Below are 22477 nucleotides of genomic sequence, written 5' to 3'. Positions count from 1 at the left end.
ACCTTGCAATTTAGTGTTTAAACTTTTAGGCTTGCTAGTTCTTATCACAACACATCTAACCTATATATTTCATACAGTTAGTCCCTACATTTTTGTTGTATGTGACGTACAAAGTTATTACAAAAATAGAGTTCTTCATATAAGTGTCTAAACTGTATGTCCTTAAAAACGCATCGGATGCTTTAGGTCGCGGGTTGAATCCTTGACCGAGTCATACCAAAGACTTAATAAAATGGTACTAGCAGCTGCCTCGCTTGGCGCTCAGCATTAAGAGGTTAGTATTAGGACTGGTCGGCCTGGTATCTCTTTAATGTGACTGGGTGCAACATGAAGCAGCATTTCTGCGGCATGATGCCCCAGTGCTAGACATGACTATGAACTGTCACATTGCAGACATCGTGCGATATGACTGAAAAACTTAAAGCTAAGTTAAAAATACACACGCACACACACAGAGACACATACACGCTGTTCCTGTTAGCTGTGATTACTAACATGTGATTGGGCATTTCTCATTTCGATGTCAGAAATATCGTTTTACATCGGGTGTTCTTTTTTGGGGGACTAAAGAAGTATTTGCGATGTCTGATGGACCGAACCCCCTGTTCAGTCCCCGGAAGCTCCTTAAATTCAAGAACATTACAGCGCATAGATTTGGTCGACTAACCGTAAGTTAGCAGACTGACGAGATAAAGCCCGTCGCTCTTTCATTCAGATATTCCGAAGGTTTTGGTCCCCTATGTCAAAACAATGGATTTATCTCTACCAGCCATTATTTGTTTGATGTACTAAAATTTTTAGAAAATAAATACTGTACGATATATATATATATATATATATATATATATATATATATATATATATATATATATATATATATATATATAAAGAGAGAGAGAGAGAGAGAGAGAGAGAGATTATTTCGTTTTTCGTTGTTTTGAGTACTATACTATAGTATCATGAATACGACCTAAATACGTTGTAAAGTGGATTACATGTCTGTATCATTTAATAATGTGGTTTATTTTCAGATGATGAATGAATATTCATTACAATGCAATGTTTAACAAGATCAGATTTGGAATATAAAGGGCAGTGAATGATTTTTTTAATGCTGAAACCGTGTGCTATATGACTTTTATAATGATCATGTACATGATACAGCCATTAGTGTTTAAAGTACGATTGTATACACTTTCACGGATGTTGCCTTTGTTGTACAACCCAGTCGTCCAGTTCTTTTTTCATAACGAAAACTTGAGGATCAATCATAAAATCAAAACTATTTTAATGAACAATGAAAGGTAGACATATAGTTTTAATGAACAAATAAAGGTAGACATATAGTTTTAATGAACAAAGAAAGGTAGACATATAGTTTTAATGAACAAAGAAAGGTAGACATATAGTTTTAATGAAAAAAGAAAGGTAGACATATAGTTTTAATAAGCAAAGTAAGGTAGACATATAGTTTTAATGAACAAAGAAAGGTGGACATATAGTTTTAATGAACAAAGAAAGGTAGACATATAGTTTTAATAAACAAAAACAAAATTTACATAATAGAACAACCATTTTAATCACTATTGTAATCTTTTAAACAAAACTGTCTATCTAACATAGGACGAGATGTCTATGCATTCTTTTCAATTCCAGATATCTTAAGCAGGGAATACTGAACAGGAATCCAGTGCTTTTTTCGGTGCACGTAACCAAATTTCTTAAATGGCATATCTCCGTCATGATGTGATCGCCATCGATCCATCTCATTTTGGGCGACGATGCAAGATGAAGCATTTGGCCTTAACAAGATTCCGTACCTCCCCACCGGTTTGTCAGTCACCTCAGTCAAGGATTTTTATTACTGTTTTGAACGTCCCACTTACTTGCATATGCTTCACGTGATTCATCTGTTATGATTGATTATGGTTTGTTTTACATTAATCATCAGTTTATTCGACTACGACAGGACAATGCACTTGACAATACAATAATGTATTTATTGTTGTCTGGATGGTAGATGAAAGTCTGATTTAATTTAAATGGCCTAATCTCTCTCTCTCTCTCTCTCTCTCTCTCATCTATAACTTAGTTTTCGTGATGCTTTACGTTGAGTGCACATAATTGTGACCTGCGTTAATGTGGACAACATTTAAATCAGAATAGTGGGCCTTGGGTATAATAGCTATGTAGCTATTAGGTTATAATATATCAGGCGTTGGTACATATACATCTATCATAAATTCGAATGTCAAATTAATTACTCTGTCCACTGCTTGGTGACTTGATACAAGCATGACAATAAACCACAAGATATGCATGTTATTCACTAAAGACACATTTTATGAAAAGTCAGACATGCGTGGGGTTAGGGGCGGAGTCCTTTACCACCGCCTAATCTCAAACGTACTTTTCATATCGATTCCTTGCAAGTAAACAGTAAATGGAAATAAAACGCCCAGATGGCAGTGTGGTTCCATACGTCACACGCGCACACACACATCGCTTAAATCTTGGATAGGACGAAATGCAATGAGCTATGCAAAGGCAGATCTTGGTAAAATCTTTCCACTGTTGCATGTGGGCTGTTCGTGGATAAATAAGATTTATATTCATTCAGCAAGAATCAGAGAATATATTTGTTTAGAAATTTTTAGAATAATTGTACATAACATGTTTATTAACAAAAAGATTTGTTATTATCCTACATGGTTCTAATTTTAAAAGTTTTTGCAAACAGAAAACAGATAAAAACAGGGGTCGAAATGAAATAATGCAAGAGTTTTAACACTAATCATGATGCATGCACAATTCATGCGTGATTTTGATGAAGTAACAGATGCACCAATTTTAGGTTATTAATATTATTGATAGAATGCTGACTGAGATATAGGACACCTGTGAATAAGTGCGTCTCTCTGTCTGTCTCTTTGCATCTCTCAAAAATATTCCTAAAATTATAGAAACAATGCACACGAACGCCATCCAAAAAAATGGCGGCTACAAGATGGTTATCAGACATGGATTATTATTATAAAGACTTTACAGCAATTTCTGACAATTCTTATTCTATCCCAAAATCAGCTCAAATCTCACAGACTATAAAACTTACTCGTAGAAGGATGGTACACTATGTAGTTGCTAGTTATTAAATGCATTGCTTCCAACCAAATCTAATTACCCGTATATACTCGCGAATAAGTTGATTTCAACCGGAAGATGTGTAGATCCAGATCTGCCGTCACATACTGCGCATGACGATCTGGATAAATGCAGTTATACAAAATAATCAGTAGAAGAAACAACACTGACCATTATCTGCGTGCGCATCGTAAGATCAGGGCCAGTATTGAATGCAGTTGCAGTTGGAAACAACTTTTAAGCGAGTATAGTCGGTATAAAGCAGGTACGTGTTGGGATTTCTTGTTTATTGAAATCGCAAATGATTTTGTATCTATGACTAAGAAGCTTGTCACGATCAGTATTTTGACAAAAAATGGTGACCGAATGTTTCAAACGTTAGAAAGTTCAAGAACTTTAAAAGCAATATCGATGAATATATTTATGTTGCTCTTAAGAAGTTGCAAAATAACAGGAAATGTCAAAAGTCTATTAAACTCGGACCATACTGTCATATTGAAAAGTAGTCTACAAACTGACTGAATCGAAAATTTGTCAGAAAGCTTTGAAACAGATATTTAGATTCATTGTGTTATTTCTTGGGCATCTAATGCAGTCCACTCTTTTTATGCAAAATGCTTGAGAGAGAGAGAGAGAGAGAGAGAGAGAGAGAGAGAGAGAGAGAGAACTGATCATGAAAGAAAGATTGTTATGGAAACATAATCTAATTTCAATATAAGCATTCTGTTAAATGCGATAGTTGAAATAAAGTATTTGTTTTTTGTGGGAGTGGAGGTGGGGGTAATGCGAGAACATTCAACATATTGAGGTCATCATTGCAAGAGGTCATCACTTTGATAGTCATCGGACATCACTCTGATTTGGGCCCTTGTGGGCTCCTATTACCGGTTTCGGTTCGGTATCGGAGTTCGGATAGGAAACGCAGTGGACCTTTGGCTACAACATCGGTCAGGATTCCATTGTTGTAGTAACCCGTGCAAACTTCTCTGTCTGTGGGAATATAAAAAAGAAAATAAGAAAACAACGACCCATCCTATACATCAACATTATATGCGGCAAACTAGTCAGCTTAAAATTTATACTGTTCATAGAATATAGTCATAAGTATGGCTAAGTCCGTCTTTATATAGAGTGCATTTAGGACCTAAGTACCTTGCACTTTTGATGTTCAGAGTTCGATTCCGTCAGAATACTATGGCAACAGCTCTTTATAATTGGTGCCTTTCTTTATGTAACATTTGATTGCCTATTTAAAAGAAGAAGAAAAAGTGGACACTACCACCTTTGATCTTGATGGTACTAATGCTGATCACATGCATTTAATGAGCTTGTTCCTAAATTCCTGCTATGGAATTAAAAGTCATGAGAAACGAATGACTGTTTCATTATTAAGATACGGTACGGAACATGTTTCATACTGGAAAATGAGTGCCCATTTACCCGAGATTCGTTTGCATGGCTGCTTATCTCCCTTTGCAACGTCCAGCACATCAAAAGAGGACACGTTGACATAAGACCGGAAACAGACGGCAAACTTGTCGCTTTTCATGTTGGTTGGTGCGAAGAAAAGTCTTAAGGTACCCCTCGGATAACTCCAGGACACCGATCCCTGTGTGCAGGATGGTTTTACTTTGTATACCTGACCAGCTGGAACTCTGAAAAAAAAAAAAAATATATATATATATATATATATATATATATATATATATATATATATATATATATATATATATATATATATTTACACACACACACACACACACACACACACACACACACACATATATATATATATATATATATATATATATATATATATATATATATATATATATATATATATATATATATATATATATATATATATACATATATGTATATATATATACTGTTACATCTGCGCTGGAAATCTTCAGACTCATGAGTCTGAGTTTTCCTTGCGTAAATCATAAATGACGTTACATTTCAAAAGTTATATCTTACTGGCTGATAGTGGTGGCTCTATCACAGACTCAGGAGCAGAATTCTATGATCCACAGCCCCTAATCTCTAACTCAAGGACATTACATGTAGTGCCTACGTTATTTGGTATCCATGTCTCAGACAAGAAACATATATTATGTATCCATGATCCTCTCAGTTTTAAATAAGAACATTTGCGTCATTACATCTTTTAGGAAGCCTATGTATACTTGAAGACTTGTTACACTCAATCGCCAAGCAGTATTATTGATATTGAAGAGGAAACTGTTAGGTTCCGGTTTTCTGGACCTTCCTATTTTATCAGAATATGTTGAAACTGAAATAAACCAAATTATACTATGATGTTTTTACTTTGCAGATGCTCCTTATGTCATCCATTTAAGTAGTTTTCCGATGTGTGAGGTCGATTTATATTTCATAGCAATAAATTGTATGTTATACATGTATGCAACAAACGGACAACGAACAAGTGTAATGCTAGTTTTTAACTAGCCTTGGTGATTCGACTCTCAATGAATCTTTATCACATGCAAACACAAAACAGAGACAAGACAAACAATAAACTCAAAAAGCGTCGAAATTACAAACGCATACTATTTGAAATAGAATTGAATGTTGACAATGTTTGATATTTCACCTGGTTGACATCAACATGACTGATGATGTAGTAAACAAGTTCGTATTGACATATAAAGGGAGGAGCTATAGCGCCATCTAAAAACAAATGTAAGTGGTGTAAGCGTAAAATGCATCTAATGTATATCATCATTTGTGTAATGCACCCATTGACCCATAACAATAACACCACTAGGAAGAACTACTAATAAACAGTAGTAATTTTATGTGAGTGAGTGAGAAAGGAGCAAAATTAACGAATTATTTGATTGGAAAATGGTGGCTATAATCTGATGAAGTCATTTGGTTGTAGTATTCAAAGCTGACGTATCCAGAAAGTTTCCCTTTTTGTTCCTGGTTCTAAACTCCAGTTAGGGTTGTGAAAACAGACAGTGTATATTCTTATTTCTCTAGAATAACTTTTACATACCTCGATTTGTGTAGGAAGAGTCCAGGGTGGCTGTGTACTTTGATGAGAGGTAACTACTATGTCGATATGCTGGTGTGTATGCTATGCACAAATGCCTATACCAGCGACTTTGAGGCATCATGATTGTTGACCAATTCATGGTCGAAGGGGGTATAGGAGTAACTGTGTGCAGGCAAGACGATGGGTGCCGTACCCCGGTGAACCGGGTTAGAATCTCCACAAATACTCTTTAACCTGTATGACAGTACTATTTTTTTTATAATGATACAATTCTATAATCTTAAATTAAGTAACAGAAAGAAGAAAAACCAACACGTTTTGTAAAACTTAACAAGTAATGTAATTTTCTAAGTTATGTAATGCAGATTTAAGAATAAGTTCTAGTCATTTTTATTAAATCCCCCAAAAATCATAAAAGGTCTATTTCATGTTCAATAAAATAGGTCGTTCAGAATTAATTCCAGGTCTTGAATGTTCTGATATACCAATAACCTTGAATGTGCTGAAGCACCAACAGTTTTCATGTTTCACAATAATCCCAAGTAATACTTATTTCAATCATTCATATAAGCACTTTGCAATTCCTATAAATACTTTAAATAAATAATTCCTATAAATTAAATCTAAACACAATATTATATATTTCTGCAGACCGAACATAAAAAAGGAATGGAATAATTGTTCACTTCTGTGTTTATATACATCTCCACGATCCTAAATAAACAACGTATTTATAACTCTTTACGTTATAAAAGAATCTTCAGTCGTTAATACAAATTAGCTATGTTATATCTTGTTTATAAACGATTGTTTCAACCTACGGTCACTGACTAAAATTAAACACACCCTCACAGACAGATATATCTGATCTTTTTGTACCAACAAACAACTTATGGAATTAGACGTCCACTTTTAGAATGGTATGGAAATTCTGTTTGAGATAAAAACAGTTAAGAGTTGTATGGCAATGTCATATCAAACGAAATGTAATGGCAAACATGATATCAATCGAAATATAAACAACCTCAAGAAAGTGTTCCCCGTGTGTCAGTTTTAGAGCCGCGACTTTTTCTTTTATTGATAAACGATCTTGCTGATCAGTTTGTTATGCTCATGAGATTGTTTGTCGACATAGGTTCTTCGGTATGTCCGTTCAAAATGCTGACGAAACTGAATATGTTTTGAAAACTAATCGTTGGACTCTAAAGATCAGGTCAATTATTAGATTTATTTAATTTGTATTGTTTTTTTGTCATGTTTTCCAAGATTATATGTTATGTATAATTGTGTACCTGTCCTACTCCAAAATCATGTATACCGGACCAGTGACATTGATTTTGCAAACAATAAAATACATATCTAATAAGTCTCTGTGAGTATCGATTAATATTGAGATAATTATACACAGAGGTAGAGATATTTATATTAATCTGAGTCAAGGACATTGGAACTTCCCATGGTAAAACCGGTAGTACCTGATGTTTGCCATGGTCTTCATCATACTTTTAGTAATAGACCTTATCTTGTTGACAACTTAGAATGTTCTAGAAATGAACCTTTGATCCTCACCCTGGGTCTATTGTTGTGTCTTATTTTTTACATAATGATTTTACTTGAGAAATTACTCATTCTTGCTTTAACATCTTGAATCAGAATCAGTATGTTGTTGTGTTCAGATTTCCCTTCGTTTGGAATTATTTATTAAGATTATTACTCACTGGACAGAAAAAGTGATCATCAATAATATTCATGGACAATAACATTAATTTGGAATTATAGTAAATTCAGACAGATATTATTTGTTAAATTATTGTGATACATCAGAAAACTGACAGTATATCATCATACTTCAGGCCATTGTCACATAAGGACGTTAGAGACTAAAGACACATCAAAACATTTCAATACTGGAATTTATTTGGAATACCACTGGAATTCAGTTGGAACTTTATTGTGATAAAACGTTATGACTATTTTGGATGTTATTCACAATACTCTAAGTTCTTTTTAAATTTTAAATTTGTTTTCAATGAAATAAATTATTTTTTGAAATTTTCAAAACTTGTTGGTTTTCGCTCTTTTCTTTTACTTGGTTTAAAACCATAGTGTCGTAAAACTAGCCAACGGCTAGTAAAAATTAATCCTAACGAAAATCGACGCGATCCTGTTTACTTCGGAATTGTCAGTTCCCTCCCAAATCTTGCATTTTGTTGACGAATTACTTAGCTTTCCATGACGTCATAAACAAGTGGTTGTATTTTTTAGTTTTGATGAATGATGATCATATGTACATCACATATACACGAACTACGTAATTCTGTTTCAAAAATGACACGGTCACTGAGGGCACTGAAATTCAAATTAACTCGGATGTTATTAGAAACAAAGATGCACTTGTTATTTAGACAGACACGTTTGGAACCTGCAGATGTTGTCTGGACCACTGTTCTCATTAGGCTTTAGACAGTTCAGAGAAATTCACATTACAACGCGCACAAATTTGTATTATACTTACCGGAAGTACCATAACTGACAACTTTAATGAGGAAACTGATTGGTCAAAATTATGCGAAGGCAATAATTTCATAAATGATGTACCTTGTATAGAATTATATATAGTCGGTGCCCATTTTATCTATGATCACAAATATATGACGAAATAGCAAGTCATAACCTGAAAAATAAAATATATTGTAAAATTACAAGTTTTTGTTTAGAGATTTCAGGGAGGTAAGTTATTATTGCAACCCTATCTCCGCGGAAAAAAACTATCCTTTAGTGAATTTAAACGAATTATCACTTGTGAAACAAGCAACCCACTCCTTTACAATATATGTAGAGAAAAGACTTTGTCTTTGCTCCATGCGTGAAGAAGAAATAATTGTAGCGCTCTATATAATGATTTATTAAGCACGTGACTCATACATCATTATGCAATTTGGGAGAAGCACTTGAAATTGTAGCTCATTTGTGACGGGTGTAACTCTTATGTATATCAGCGCAGGATCTTTTTTTATAAATCTTAATCACCTCCATTTGCTTTCGACATTTGATATGTTAAATCTTAATCGCTTACTTTTGCCTGCGACTATTGATCTTCTAAATCCTAATCACCTACCCGTGGCTGCAACGATTGACCAGCTAAGTCTTATTCACCTACGTTTGCCTGTGACATGTGATTGTCTAAATCTTAATCATTACGTTTGCCTGCTACTGCTGATCTGCTAAGTCTTAATCCACCTACTTTCGCCTGCGGCTATTGATCTGCTGCTTAAATCTTCAGCACCATTATCGTGTGGTCTAAATTGCAAATTGTAAGAGATTTTGAAGGCCGTATTTACGAAACCTAACGAGCGCCTTGATTTTCTTCACATGTTGGTAAATGATTACTTATCATACCAATGTACATTTTAGTATTTGTATCATGCATACTGATGTATTGTACCCATGATCCTCTCTCTCTCTGCTTCACGCAGTTTACAAATTGCTTCCATGTAATGTAGAAGCTCTACCTAGGCTGGAGAACGTGTTGGTTAACCACAGCTGCTTCATTAATGTGATAATAAAACGTGTGAACAAGTATACTTTCTCATATTGCTAGTCAATTCGAACCTATAAGAAAAGGTCTTTCATAATACATGTAAATTTATATTCCCTTGCTTCACGTTTTGTTGAATATGTTGAAACAAATAAAATTTAAAAAGGAAATATAGCAAAAATGTCATGAGGTTTCATTGTATGATCACAATAACTAACGCAGACAATTATAATAGCCACAAATCTAAAGAGGGTAGACAATTGACGCGCCATATTTCAAGCTCTAGTGACTAAAAGTTGTCGCTGGCTAGTGACTACAAGTTGCCGCCGGCTTTGATCTTGCACGTCCCAATTCTTCATTACCTGTAAAGAAAGGGCATGCTTATACAAAACGTTTTCTAAATACCATGGTACGTCTAGAAATATATTCTTACTCACCCAGCGGTCATTTCGTCGCAAGGGTCACGGACAAACGCTGATTGTATCATCATAACAAAGAGCAGTACGAAGAACGAGACGCATGCTAGGGCAGCCATGATATTTTTGCGAAACTTCTAACAATTAAGTAGTACAATATCTCTGTCAACCTTTTTCCTAACTGACTCTCCTTTATGTTTACGAGGTTAATTCAACTTTCCTCAGATGACTGATATATAAGAAGATGGATTAATAGGAAAGACAATATTCTACAGATCAAAGCCAAAACATTTTCATTTCTCCTTGTTCAATTCATGCCTTGGTCCGACTATTTTAATTTGTCTATAAACTGTATAATACGAAGACAAAACTGAAACTGATTTGCGAGATGGCACAACAAGGGATAATTTCTTTTGTAACGCGTCATATATTTTTTTTTTTTACCTTTCTTCTACGTTGCTATTATTGTTCTGAATGTAATGCCATTTTTAGCACTCAATAACTAGTAGAGGAAGAACCCGGTAAGAATCGCCGACTCCAAGGAAGATACTGACGAGATTACTCACTTACCCACATTGGTCATGCCCGAGACTCGAACCCAAGTGGGCAGAGGAGAGATATCAGTGATCGATAAAGGCAAGAGCATTTAGACCATTCGGTCGCCCTTTGTCCCAATTCTTCTTTTAGAATGATACAGTTGTAAGAAAATGTGCAATACAAATTGTCTATTATGTGGAAACAAGAGGAGAAAAAGAAGATACGATCCAAAACATCGCAAATACGCAACAAAATGGTACATGTGAGAAACCCATTGAGATGACTTTAATCTTTACAATATCGTTTCAGTACTAAATGACATTATATTAGAAACTATAGACACCATTCCGAAACATGATGTAAAGTCCAGAGTCATATAAGAACTCTGAAAATGATGCACTTTAATAGACTATAAGTTAATCTGTAAGATGTACATGGACTCAAGGGGACATTTAAACATCATTTCAATTGTATTCATTGAAGGTACATCAATCTTGCGAACCTCCAATCACATACAATTATCAAACAAATTAATCCAACTAACTTAATATTTAACACATTGCATGGAAGAAGTCAAATCAACTAAACCTTTCACAGTGTGAACTTATTCATATTTTTTAACATGCTGTTGTTTCCGGACTTTCATTTGACCTCTAGCAGTTATTGACATTGAACTACTGAAATAAATAAGTCGACATTTGCGACACTTGTCGACGTAAGCACGATGGTAACAAAGAATAACCTGACAGAGAAAAGTTACACTATAGGCACAGCCTATTGTCAAACGTTACGCATATAACAGAAAAACAACTAATAGAAGAAATGATAGATACGAAATAGAAAATATCAATTATGCAAATATTGCGATAAAGAAACATGGTTATACATTGCTTTAATTGGATTTCATGAACAATCAACTACAAATCACACGTGAATGTGGTATCAACAAAATTAATTACCGGCGTCTTTGTACAATACAAGCTAATTTACTATACGTGGTATAGGTCAACCTTAGTCAGCACATTACATTTATCATTGTGCCAAATGTATACAAACTTTTCGGAATGATTTAACAAAAATACACACGATTATTGCCATGTATCGCAGATTACTACTGCCAATCCTGATGTTTCAGATATATTAATTTAAATATAAAATCTCCTTTAAAGCTACGGACCGTTAAATGTGTTTTTATATTTACGCTTTCGTTTTGATAGTCGGGCTCCAGTGAATATATACGGAGCATCGTGCCATATGGTATTCAGGTACAATCAATTAAACGTCGTAGTATAGATGACACCAATAAATGTTCAATATTACCTTAGCATTTTCTAGATCAAAGTGTTACTACATTTGTTAATCAGTATGATTTTATTTATTTATTTATTTATTTATTTATTTATTTACAGATTTTATATTTCAGTCGAAATAAAAACATTCGACTTGAATGTATTAATCCATTACGTGGTGAATATATATTTAGGCCAACCAACAATAAGATTTACTGGAAACAATTTAACAATGTCTGCAACAACTTTAACATTCCTTCTCGTCACAACTGAATATATAATTAGGACAGAAGTAAATTGTTAGTTGCACAAAATGGTCTATAGTATTATCAAAAGTTACTTGATTTATCAGAGGGCAAAAACAATATTTGAGATGGAGACCAATATAACTGTGAGCGTGGCTTTCTTTCTTAAATGCCAAAACGGTATGCAAAAATAATTAATAGTTAAAGAAACCAGTCCAGAGACAAAACGATGGAGATATATTTTGCCATTAGATACCGAGGAGGTAGCGCACGAGGGAATAGCATGACTGATTCAAAGAAAGATTTTTATAATCTGCAGTGTAGATGTATGTTCTACTCAGTTTATTTTGACAGTATCAGACATTCTTACAAAATTAATGGAGCTATTAATTTTCCGACAGCAAGGTCACAACACAAATGAAAATATTATGGCAACATTTCTACCATGAATAATAGATTCAAAAGTGAAATTAGTTTAATCTTTTAGTGGGACGGTACCTTTTTTGACATCAAGCATGGTCATTGAAATTGGAATATTGTTGGATAAAATAGTAAGTTACAGAAGACTCTTATATGTTTGGATTGAGCATTACAATTAATATCAATGTAGAACATGAAGGTATTACAAAGACTTAAACATTCTGTGGCTCAAATTGCCGAAGACAAAAGAAGACAAAATATATAAGAAAAAGAAGAAACATGATGATGTTATTACGCCACTTCTACCAGTGCAAATATGAATCCGTCTTCCCAGAGAGATTGGCACACGTCCAGTGCACGATTAAGGATTCATACATACATGGATATTTAGAAACGAAAAATGAATACTGATGATGAATTAAGGAACCAATAATTTACACTGATGTCAGCAGAGAAGAAACTGCCATGGTTTACCTTTGAAATCGGCCAATTTTTTTTTTTTTTTTAAATCCTCTTAGATGGTGTTGTTATTTAATACTTCGTCAGGTGAATTACCGTATAATAACCTAAAATATTTAATACTTCGTCAGATGAACTAGTGTATAATGACCTAAATTATTTAATACTTCGTCAGATGAATTACCTTATAATAACCTAAAATATATATGCTTCGTCAGATGCATTACCGTATAATAACCTAAACTATTTAATATTTCATCGGATGAACTACTGTATAATAACCTAAAATATGTAATACTTCGTCACATGAATTACTGTATAATGACCTAAATTATGTAATACTTATAGGTTACTTCATTTGTATGGGAAAATATGAACGAGTTTTTGGATGGAATACTGCACGACCTTGGGAGTGCAGTATATCCATCCGACAAAACGAGTTCATATTTTCCCATACAAATGCAGTAACCGTTTTATTATATGCTTATTTTTTTAATTCTACATGAGGCTTAATTATATAAACAAAATACACTACAGAAACAACGTAAATGACTGTATGCCGTATTCCAAATTAAATACACAAGAGCATATTCAACATTACACAACACGGACATTATTACTGCGCACATAACACCGCCCAGATAAATTTGAACTTAGTCGCGCGCTCGACATAACTTTCGAAAGAAAATGGCGTGTCTAGTTAAAATTGAAATTTGGAGTCATATTGTGAATGAATGTGCATTGCAACAACTTTTCCATTTGATCTGGAATGAATAGATTTTGGTATTATTTTCGTGATTATGGACTGGATTTGTATGCGACAATTCCACATGAAATACATGGGACTGAATAAGCTAGGGAGAAGCGTGTTGACATCTGCAAATGTGTTTCTATTTCTGTCATTGGATGTTTGAAATCATAAATGTGGGGAAAATATGAAGTCTTTCAATTGCAATTATCAAAAAGACGCTATGGAATTTAATGCTTATTTCATTTTTAGTGCAGTAAGGAAGATGTAATTGCACTTGGAATATAGTCGAAATTACAGTACAATTTCGAAATGTGCAATCAAACTTGAGAACTCATGACATGGCTCATGTAATTCGGATTTGCAGAACTAAGAAAGTACATTTTGAGGAAATTCTGGATGTAAAACTGTAAGTATATTTTTTGGCCATTCTTATTACCAGCTAAAGGAGACAGTTTATGCCTTTATAGCTTGCATGTTATTTGTAGGTACCAAGCAGTTTTATGAAATCTGGTGTCTATCGCAAAATCTGAAACAATGTATCAAAATGTTAACGTGGAATGTAGCAAAACAGTTGGTATGTTGCAGTCCACGAAACATCTGCTTTAGTTCATTCATAAACAAATTTAATCAACGAAAACGTATTGCGCCTACAATGCGAATGTACATGATTTGCTTACAAAGTAGTTCCTAATACACTATTGGGCACACGTGTCCTGCGCGTGGGTGCAGTATGAATGTGTGCAATATCGTAAAATACTGAACGATTCTGATAATATAAAGTTAACGGAGAAAACAAATGATCATATCATAATTCGTCAGATTATTTCATTTTTAGTGCAGTAAGGAAGATGCAATTGCACTTGGAATATAGTCGAAATTACAGTACAATTTCGAAATGTGTAATCAAACTTGAGAACTCATGACATGGCTCATGTAATTCGGATTTGCAGAACTAAGAAAGTACATTTTGAGGAAATTCTGGATGTAAAACTGTAAGTATATTTTTTGGCCATTCTACAGCAAAGAAGAGGGAACAGATGGTTAGGATCGAACCGGATGAGCCTAATGAAGACAAAAGTAATTCAAATATTTCTTACTAGCTGGATGGTGGAGCAATTATATTTGTCAGTGTGGAATACATTAAGATGAGCTTTTGGCTCTTTAGTCTAGTTTCATTACTTACTACACAATTTTTGAAAATGTAAATCCCCTAGCTCCAATTCTTGACAAATTTATTCTCATCAATGAAAGAGAAAATCGACGCAATTAACTCAGTTTATAATGCAAGCGTTGACGCGGTAATTGTGGTTGGTTACAGTGTTCTCAAAGAAAGCACTAAAAGTCAATGTTGGTCCATCAAGAAATTATTAAGTTAGTCGTGTATGTATCTTTAAGTGAGTTTACACTTCACAATCTGTGAGATCTGGTATATGACCTAAACAAATTATCCACCATGAAACCTAAATCAATAACTCTCATTTATCACCTTCATATATATAAATGACAAACGAAAAGATAATACCTTCTGTACGAGCCTCACGTCTCGATAATGGTACGACTTTCCGATAACAACAGATCAATAAGATTAAAAGTTAAGTGATTAAAGAGAATGAATATTATAGAGGTGTGTGGAAAAATGTAATGTTGCATACAAATTCCTTAATTGGGTAGGGGCCCCGAGTGACCGAGTGGTTTAAAGCGCTCTCCGTTACGGATCACTGCCATCTCACCTCTGTCTGTGTGTGTTCTACTCTCGGATTCGGCTAATGTGGGTATGTGAGAAAGCTTGCCAGTAGCTTCTCGTGGGTCGGTGGTTCTTTTCGGGCTTTTCCCAGGTTCTTCCTCCACCATTAATACTGGCCGCCATGTATAGCCTATCGTGTGCTGAAAAATGGCGTTAAACCCTACAACAACTACAACAACTTAACTGGGTAGAGGTAAGTATATCAACCGTATATGTTGGAATTGGCATAGTTGGCGCTAGTTTTGGAGACGCAGGAATAGCATCAAGGAGTTTCATTCCTTTAGTCTTTAGCGATTTTAGAGCAATTGAGCTAGGATTCGTTGATAAGGCTTTCAGAGGTAAAATAGTTTACAACAAGTTATTAAAACATTTCTTGAACTCGCCATATTTAATTTGCACACAATCTGACTTGCTTTGCTCTAACATAATGTTTATATTTTTGTTGGCTGCATCACGCTTGCAAAATGGTTTTCGTAAATAAGTTGCCTTGCCATTATTCATAAAGGAATGCAGCTTCTTAAATGAGTTAACTAGTCGTGTATCTAATTGTCTCTTAAGTAATAATTAAGCTAATTATGCCTTTCTCCGAAAGTCTTGTTAGTACAAATGATAAACTAAAGGACTAGGAGGAGTTGTTGTATAGATTGGTGATTAATTAATTAACTGGTGATAAATTAATCAAGATTAATTTATCTTGTATACTTTGTCTCTATCCAACTATTTTTATATACAGCTATTTGGTTTGAAATCTATAGCGTTTATCTTGTCCATTCTTAACAATTCAATCTGATCATCATTATGTACATACATTTCTGTTGTTGATTTGACAATTTCTACAACATTTGTATAAACCTTTAGTTCATTTTCCTCTTCTGTTGTGAATAATCTTTTCACTGCAGGTGGAATATCTCAACATTCAATTCGTATGTGGTACTCATCAATTACAGTATGAGATGTACTTTCCGTTTCATGAAACGGTTCATTGCTGTTGACCGCTTGTATAAATATCCGACTCCTCGTTATTTAAATGGGATTATATAACTGGAGAGTTAGATAATATCACGTGATCTTTAGGTTAAACTAGTATCAATCTAACTTCATTTTGGAATTGGGACAATGTAATTCCTAAGCAAATACACAAAAAGGAATGTGATGTCCAGACGGCCGATCTCTCTCTCTCTCTCTCTCAGCTATGATACAATTTCAACAGCTATAACTGTGATTGCTAGAGCCTTAGATTACAAACAAACCTGACTGAAACAAAAATTAAAGAAATCAAATGTGAGATGAAATGGCCTTACTGGAATGTGTAATCTGTTTCTTCTTTAATTCAAATTCAAATGAAGAAACTATATTATAACTCTCTAATTCAATATCAATTATTATTCTAACGTTTGCTGTAGTTTGCCAAACACTTTGTTGATAAACAAGAAGAACAAAATATAAACATCTCAGCATTCTCATAATTTTAATCTATGATTTCTAAACTCACACTGTTGTTATTGTGCTTATGATTTCTTACCGTACAAGATTTTCTGCTGCAGATGTGCGCAATGGCTGAGCTCACATTAATTAGTTTATGTTTTAGCTTCTCGGCTACGGAAAGACATCTCACTTAATATGTAATATCCTGTGATAAATGAGTTATCCTGTTTTAATTAGTTTGACCCCTTTAAGTTGTCGTATGTGTAAACAATTTATGTGATATATTTGATGCGCAGTAATGTCTTAATACATAACTGTCTATATGTTTGTACCTAATACATAATTGTCTATGTGTTTGTACCTTTTACATCAGTGTTTTACAGGTACAGTATCTTAGAATTTCATGTTGCTATTCTTTTTATATTGTGTCTTACCTACGTTTGACCTTAATGTGTTAGTAATTATGTCCTAAATTTATGTCCATTATGTTCTGTTCTGTGTACTTTTGTCATGTTCATGTTTCACTCGCATATGCACCTCTCTCTCCCTCTCTCTCTCTCCGACTTCAAACTAACAGACTGTATTGAATGTCTTTTGACATCAGAAATAATGCGTAAATTATTAATCGTATTAAACTGTTCCAATTGATCGCAATTAAATGTACTTAAAATACGAATAGTCGGGTGGAGAGTGTTCTCGACAAGCACGTAAAGCATTTCTCCGTAACAAACGTTCCAGCAATAACTAACGACATACAGTTGGAACTGAAATAGTTCTGCCTGAAGTAAGTTCTTTCACTGTACTTGCTTTGTTACGTTCTCTGGTCTGCATTTGTTAGTGAGCTACGATCACTTTTTGCATGAAACTACCAAGAAACTGGCTAAACACAAGCACCTGAACCATACAAGGTGAATTCTTTCCAAAGTGGTTAGAAACTTGGACGTCTGTTCGATGCACATATGTTTGGGATATGCCAGTTTCGTTTCTGTAGCAGCAGAGGGGGCGAATCGGACATTTTGTCCAATCGTTATTTTGCTTAATTATTACTTTCTGCACTCAACGATCTAGTGTCGTCAGCGCCTGGTAAAAAAAAAACGACGACGTCGTTGGGGGATCGTCGCGTCGTCATTTGGTTTAATTAACACCTTCTGCGCGTCGATCCCCAGCGTCGTCAGCGTCCGGTAAGCACATCGACGACCGCGTCGATGTCATCGCCCCCTCTGCTGCTAAGTGGTTATTTACAATGATCTTACAAACAGAGTGATCACTAACTCCTCCTCCTGTAGATCAATTAGGTTATTTGACTGATCGGTGAGTTTAAAATTAATTCTCGTTAAAAACCGATCATGGCATCGCATATAGACCGGATTAATCGGATTCTCAACGATTAAAAATCCCGGAGGGGCTGTTGGTGAAAATGAATAAAGGATATATCCCTGTTGAGCTTGATTTGATTGATTGGTATCTACCTGGTAACTCCCTTCGATAACATCACACACTAGATTGATTGCTATCACTGATGCGATATTTACGTTGTACGGGGCAATATGCCTACCACCATCTCCGTTATCGTGTTTGAGGATAGTTGATGGACCGAGAAAATCATTAAGAGAATTTCTTAGTTCTGGCGCGTTGTATCCTGGAAACTTGAAATCGGGTAAATCGGCTTCTGTGATATTATACTCGGTTAGGAATTTTTGTTTATTATCATCGCTGTTAGAGAATATTATCCCGACGATTCGTTTATTGATATATTCCATGTCTGATATAAGTTGATTTAACATCTCAACGTGTTTTCGTTCTTTTGTTTCCCGTAGCTGTTCTAGTTGTGATTGGTAAATACGATTAATCTCGGCAAACATATCAGTGATATCATTTAAATTAACTGTTAATACGACGATCGATTCAGGGGTTTTGTCATGCTGAAAATACCACTGCATGGCGTCCCTGTCTTGAAATATAAACCTGCTGGGTAATGACGTGTTTTTCATAATAGACAAATTACCAAGATAAATGGGAAAAATTTTATAATACGATTGTACATTCGTGTGCAAGTCCGCGGGTTTTTCCTTAGGCCATCCTAGTATGGTTCTTATTGAACTGTTATAAATATCAACCATATACCCCGGTGTGCTTATTTCGATCGTCGATGATAACGTCGGTTCATGAACCGTAATAGCGATTTTTGATTCCTTTCCTGTGATCGATTTTATCCTGCGTTGAAATTCTTTATTGATTTGTTCTATTTGGTATGACCCAGTTGGTATTGTAACCTCATTCCAGTCTGGGGTCCCATCGGGCTTATTTGTCCATGCAAAAACCAGCGAGTTATTAGGTTGTTGTCCGTTAAATGCGTCCGCTCGGATATTAGGCCAACTGTGATATACTCGCAATTTTGCCAGCGCTATTTCCTTCACTGGAACCGGCGATGGGAAGTTCACACTGAATTCGGGTTTCGTTGACGTTATCGATATCATATTTGTTTGTACCGGAGTGGTATTCTCCGCGATCCGTTGAAGTAATTGAGACCCTTCGGGGTTCAGCGACATTATTATTATTCGTTGTCTTTAGTGTCTAATTTCAACAACCAGGTGGTTCCGGCTTCCAGTTGAAAATCCTCGATTTTTGACATCGCGGAGCTATATAACTGGACCATCGTGGAGAATTCAACATCGGATACGAACAAATTATCAATCGATAACGAGATCAACCCGGATAATTTCGAGTATGCGTCGGATACTATTTGATGTTTTACTGTATACTCGTTGAGTTTTTTCTGAAAACACGATGATATCTTCCTAGTGATTGCGTTGGCGACTCCAGCAACTGTTGTCATCGCGGAGACAGCGATTGGAACAGCGATCGGGGTTATCGTGGTCACCGTGGATAAAATAACACCGGCGCCAGCTACTATACCCGACACCGAGTACACGACCGCGTCGATGGCGGTTATTTTTCTGCGGTATTTTTTTATTTTTGCACGGTATTGTTCGGAAAGCGTTTTCAAATTCGCGGAAAATTCTTTTGCGGTATCGAATCGATATTGATGTGACGTCGGTGATACCTCTGATTCAATTTCCTTGGTGGTCATTTTTATTTTAAAAGAGCTAGTGTTTTTAATTACTTAGATTCGCTACAAATTCCACATACCATGTAATGTCTGCCCTAAATATATTGCTATCAACGGTCTTAATCACAAACCGTTCAGTTGCGTCCTTGTCTATAATTGTTGATATTGTATTGTTAAACCCGGATGAACTCGACGATGATATACTAAACTTCGTATTTGAAATCAATGTCAATCGATAAATACCCTTAACAGTTGCGGTGATATATACTGTATTCTGTGTAGGAGTCCAATCGAATGATCCATGCTGAATTGTGTATACTGTGTTGATGATATTCTCATGAGAGATTTTTATTCTTTCGGATTGATCTGTTTTCAATAGTGATTGTCTAAACGCTTCAGCAATAATTTTGATTTTTTCTATTTCCTGTCCATACGCAGTGATATCATTTATAGTTATTGTGATTTCATCCGGTTTGATATTTTTTTTACCAAAGAATTTATCAACGGCGCTATCAATCTTGTTAACATTTTTTCGTAACGAGGATAAATTGGCCGACAGTATCGTAAACTCCAAAATAGTATTCTTTATTGTTGTAATATTTGGTTCGGTTACCGGCGGGGTCCCGAAAAAACTAGCGGTAGTGAGCTGTATATCGGTGATAGATTTTTTCACCTGCGCGTCAAGTTCGGTCACCGATTTATCCAACCTTGTAAAACCGTCTCGGATTAATGTTATCGTCGATAGATGTTCACCCGGTTTGAGTCGTCCGTCGCTGGTATACAGCGCGATAGTGTCCTCGGCGGCATCACGCTGTCGTATTAAAACGTCATTCAGTGACACATTACTGGATTTCAATTTACCCTGGCGGTCTTGAAATACAACTATTTCGCCCGGGTCAACACTGGTTAAATTCAACGTATCAGCGATTTCATCCTCAATTAGTTTTTTTATGTCATCGGTGGCGGGCGTTTCCGTGGGTTTATTCAGCGCCGAAACCGGTCGTCCCCAAATATCAATCATTATTATTGTAAATGTTATTCTCTAAAATCCGTTGAGCTTCTACGACCCCACTAGTATATTCGTTTACAACCATATGAGGTGGTTTTCGCGATGATGAAATCGCCGCAAGTACGTTCAATACCTCACGGCCACATATCGGTGGGTCGCTTAATCGCTGTGTTGGCAGCGTGGAATAAAAAACCCGGGCTGAACACTCCCGGATATACCGCATGAACTCTTTCGGCGGGGCTAACCCGTATGAATCAAAATAGACGATCGCACGCGGATCAATCGCGTATGCAACCCAATGAGTTCCCGCTCCGGAGGACCCATCGAGGTTAATTATGCCTGTTTCAGTATTCCTTGGGGCCGCCGGTAATTGATCCCTCATAAAAACACCTCTGAAGTTTTTTATCGCTAGCGCGTTTGCGGCGTCTATTAAATCAAAATTAGACATTGGAGTCAATGACTCCCGAGTCAATAAACGGTTCCCGGTAGTCTTAGACCCTTTCCCGAGTACCATGAATACGGGGTTCCCGGTAGTCTTAGACCCTTTCCGGCCACGGGTCGTTTTTTTTTGTAGCCTTTCCCGGTTGCCTTCTTTAATGCCATTCCCGCCGCGGTACCAACGGCTCCTAACGCCGCCGCCTTAGCCACTGCTGGTGCGGCCGCGGCAATCAACGCTGGAATCGCAGCTAACAGCGGAAATATCCCACCGGTCTTTTCCATGTTTTTAATTGCTGCGGCCGAAAAATCTACTTGAACTCCCTTTTTATTCTTCATCGCATCATTGAAATGTTTTATTTGACGCGCCGTCAACGATATCTTATGATTACCACCTGCCATCTGTGACGGCTTCAGCGTTATTGTGGTTCCGCATTGTTTAGCCGACTTTGATCGTAATTTCTTGACTTGACCATCAGTCAACTCTACACTGACGACACTATACGACATTTTATTGTAAACGCGTTTATGCTTTCAATTACATGTTTTCCACTGGCGCATCAACGATTCTCATTCGTCCACCAACGCCTTCTAGCAGCATTGATTTATCGCTGAGGATGACAGCAACCGCTCTATAATTAACACCACCCGGGGCTATACGAGCTCTGAAGTGTATATCAACGACGGATTGTCTCGTTAAATCAAGATGTTCCAACGAAAAGTAATAAATCGGATACAGGTTTTTAAAATCAAGTTGTGATATTTGCAAACCAGTGTCGACGTTTTGATCACGACCCATATACGACAGCAATCGATGGTACACACGTGCGATATGGTTGTCGCCGTAATTAAGCTGTATATCCTCGGATGGTTCCTGTTGTCCGTTTATTCTCAGCGAAACATCCCTGACTCCTAATTGATCAAATATCATATGGCTGCGTTCTTGATTACCCAATCGTTCCCTATTCTG

At 35.7% G+C, this 22477-nt stretch overlaps 1 protein-coding gene across 1 annotated transcript; it reads right to left on the bottom strand.

Annotated features, from left to right (window-relative positions):
* Nucleotides 1–1520: 1520 nt before the first annotated feature.
* Nucleotides 1521–10328, bottom strand: LOC149795185 (uncharacterized). Its single transcript, XM_089964917.1, has 3 exons — nucleotides 10145–10328; nucleotides 4582–4796; nucleotides 1521–4131 (listed from the first exon to the last, which is right to left on the bottom strand). The coding sequence occupies exons 1-3, from the start codon at nucleotides 10240–10242 to the stop codon at nucleotides 3992–3994; spliced, it is 453 nt and encodes a 150-aa protein (XP_089821043.1). The 5' UTR covers nucleotides 10243–10328; the 3' UTR covers nucleotides 1521–3991.
* Nucleotides 10329–22477: the final 12149 nt, after the last annotated feature.

Source organism: Sinohyriopsis cumingii, chromosome 7 (assembly GCF_028554795.1).
Source record: "Sinohyriopsis cumingii isolate HCF-2022 chromosome 7, ASM2855479v2, whole genome shotgun sequence".
Lineage (NCBI taxonomy): Eukaryota > Metazoa > Mollusca > Bivalvia > Unionida > Unionidae > Sinohyriopsis > Sinohyriopsis cumingii.
The sequence above is the reverse complement of the archived record's forward strand: the minus strand, read 5'-3'. Positions and strand labels throughout refer to the sequence as shown.

Bases quoted from the DNA above. Each gene is read 5' to 3' on its own strand.
- LOC149795185 (XM_089964917.1), bottom strand. From the start codon at position 10,242: ATGGCTGCCCTAGCATGCGTCTCGTTCTTCGTACTGCTCTTTGTTATG. The intron at 4,797-10,144 runs GTGAGTAAGAAT...TTTTTTTTTCAG, and splicing joins TGCGACGAAATGACCGCTGG to AGTTCCAGCTGGTCAGGTAT. The intron at 4,132-4,581 runs GTAAATGGGCAC...ATATTCCCACAG, and splicing joins GCCATGCAAACGAATCTCGG to ACAGAGAAGTTTGCACGGGT.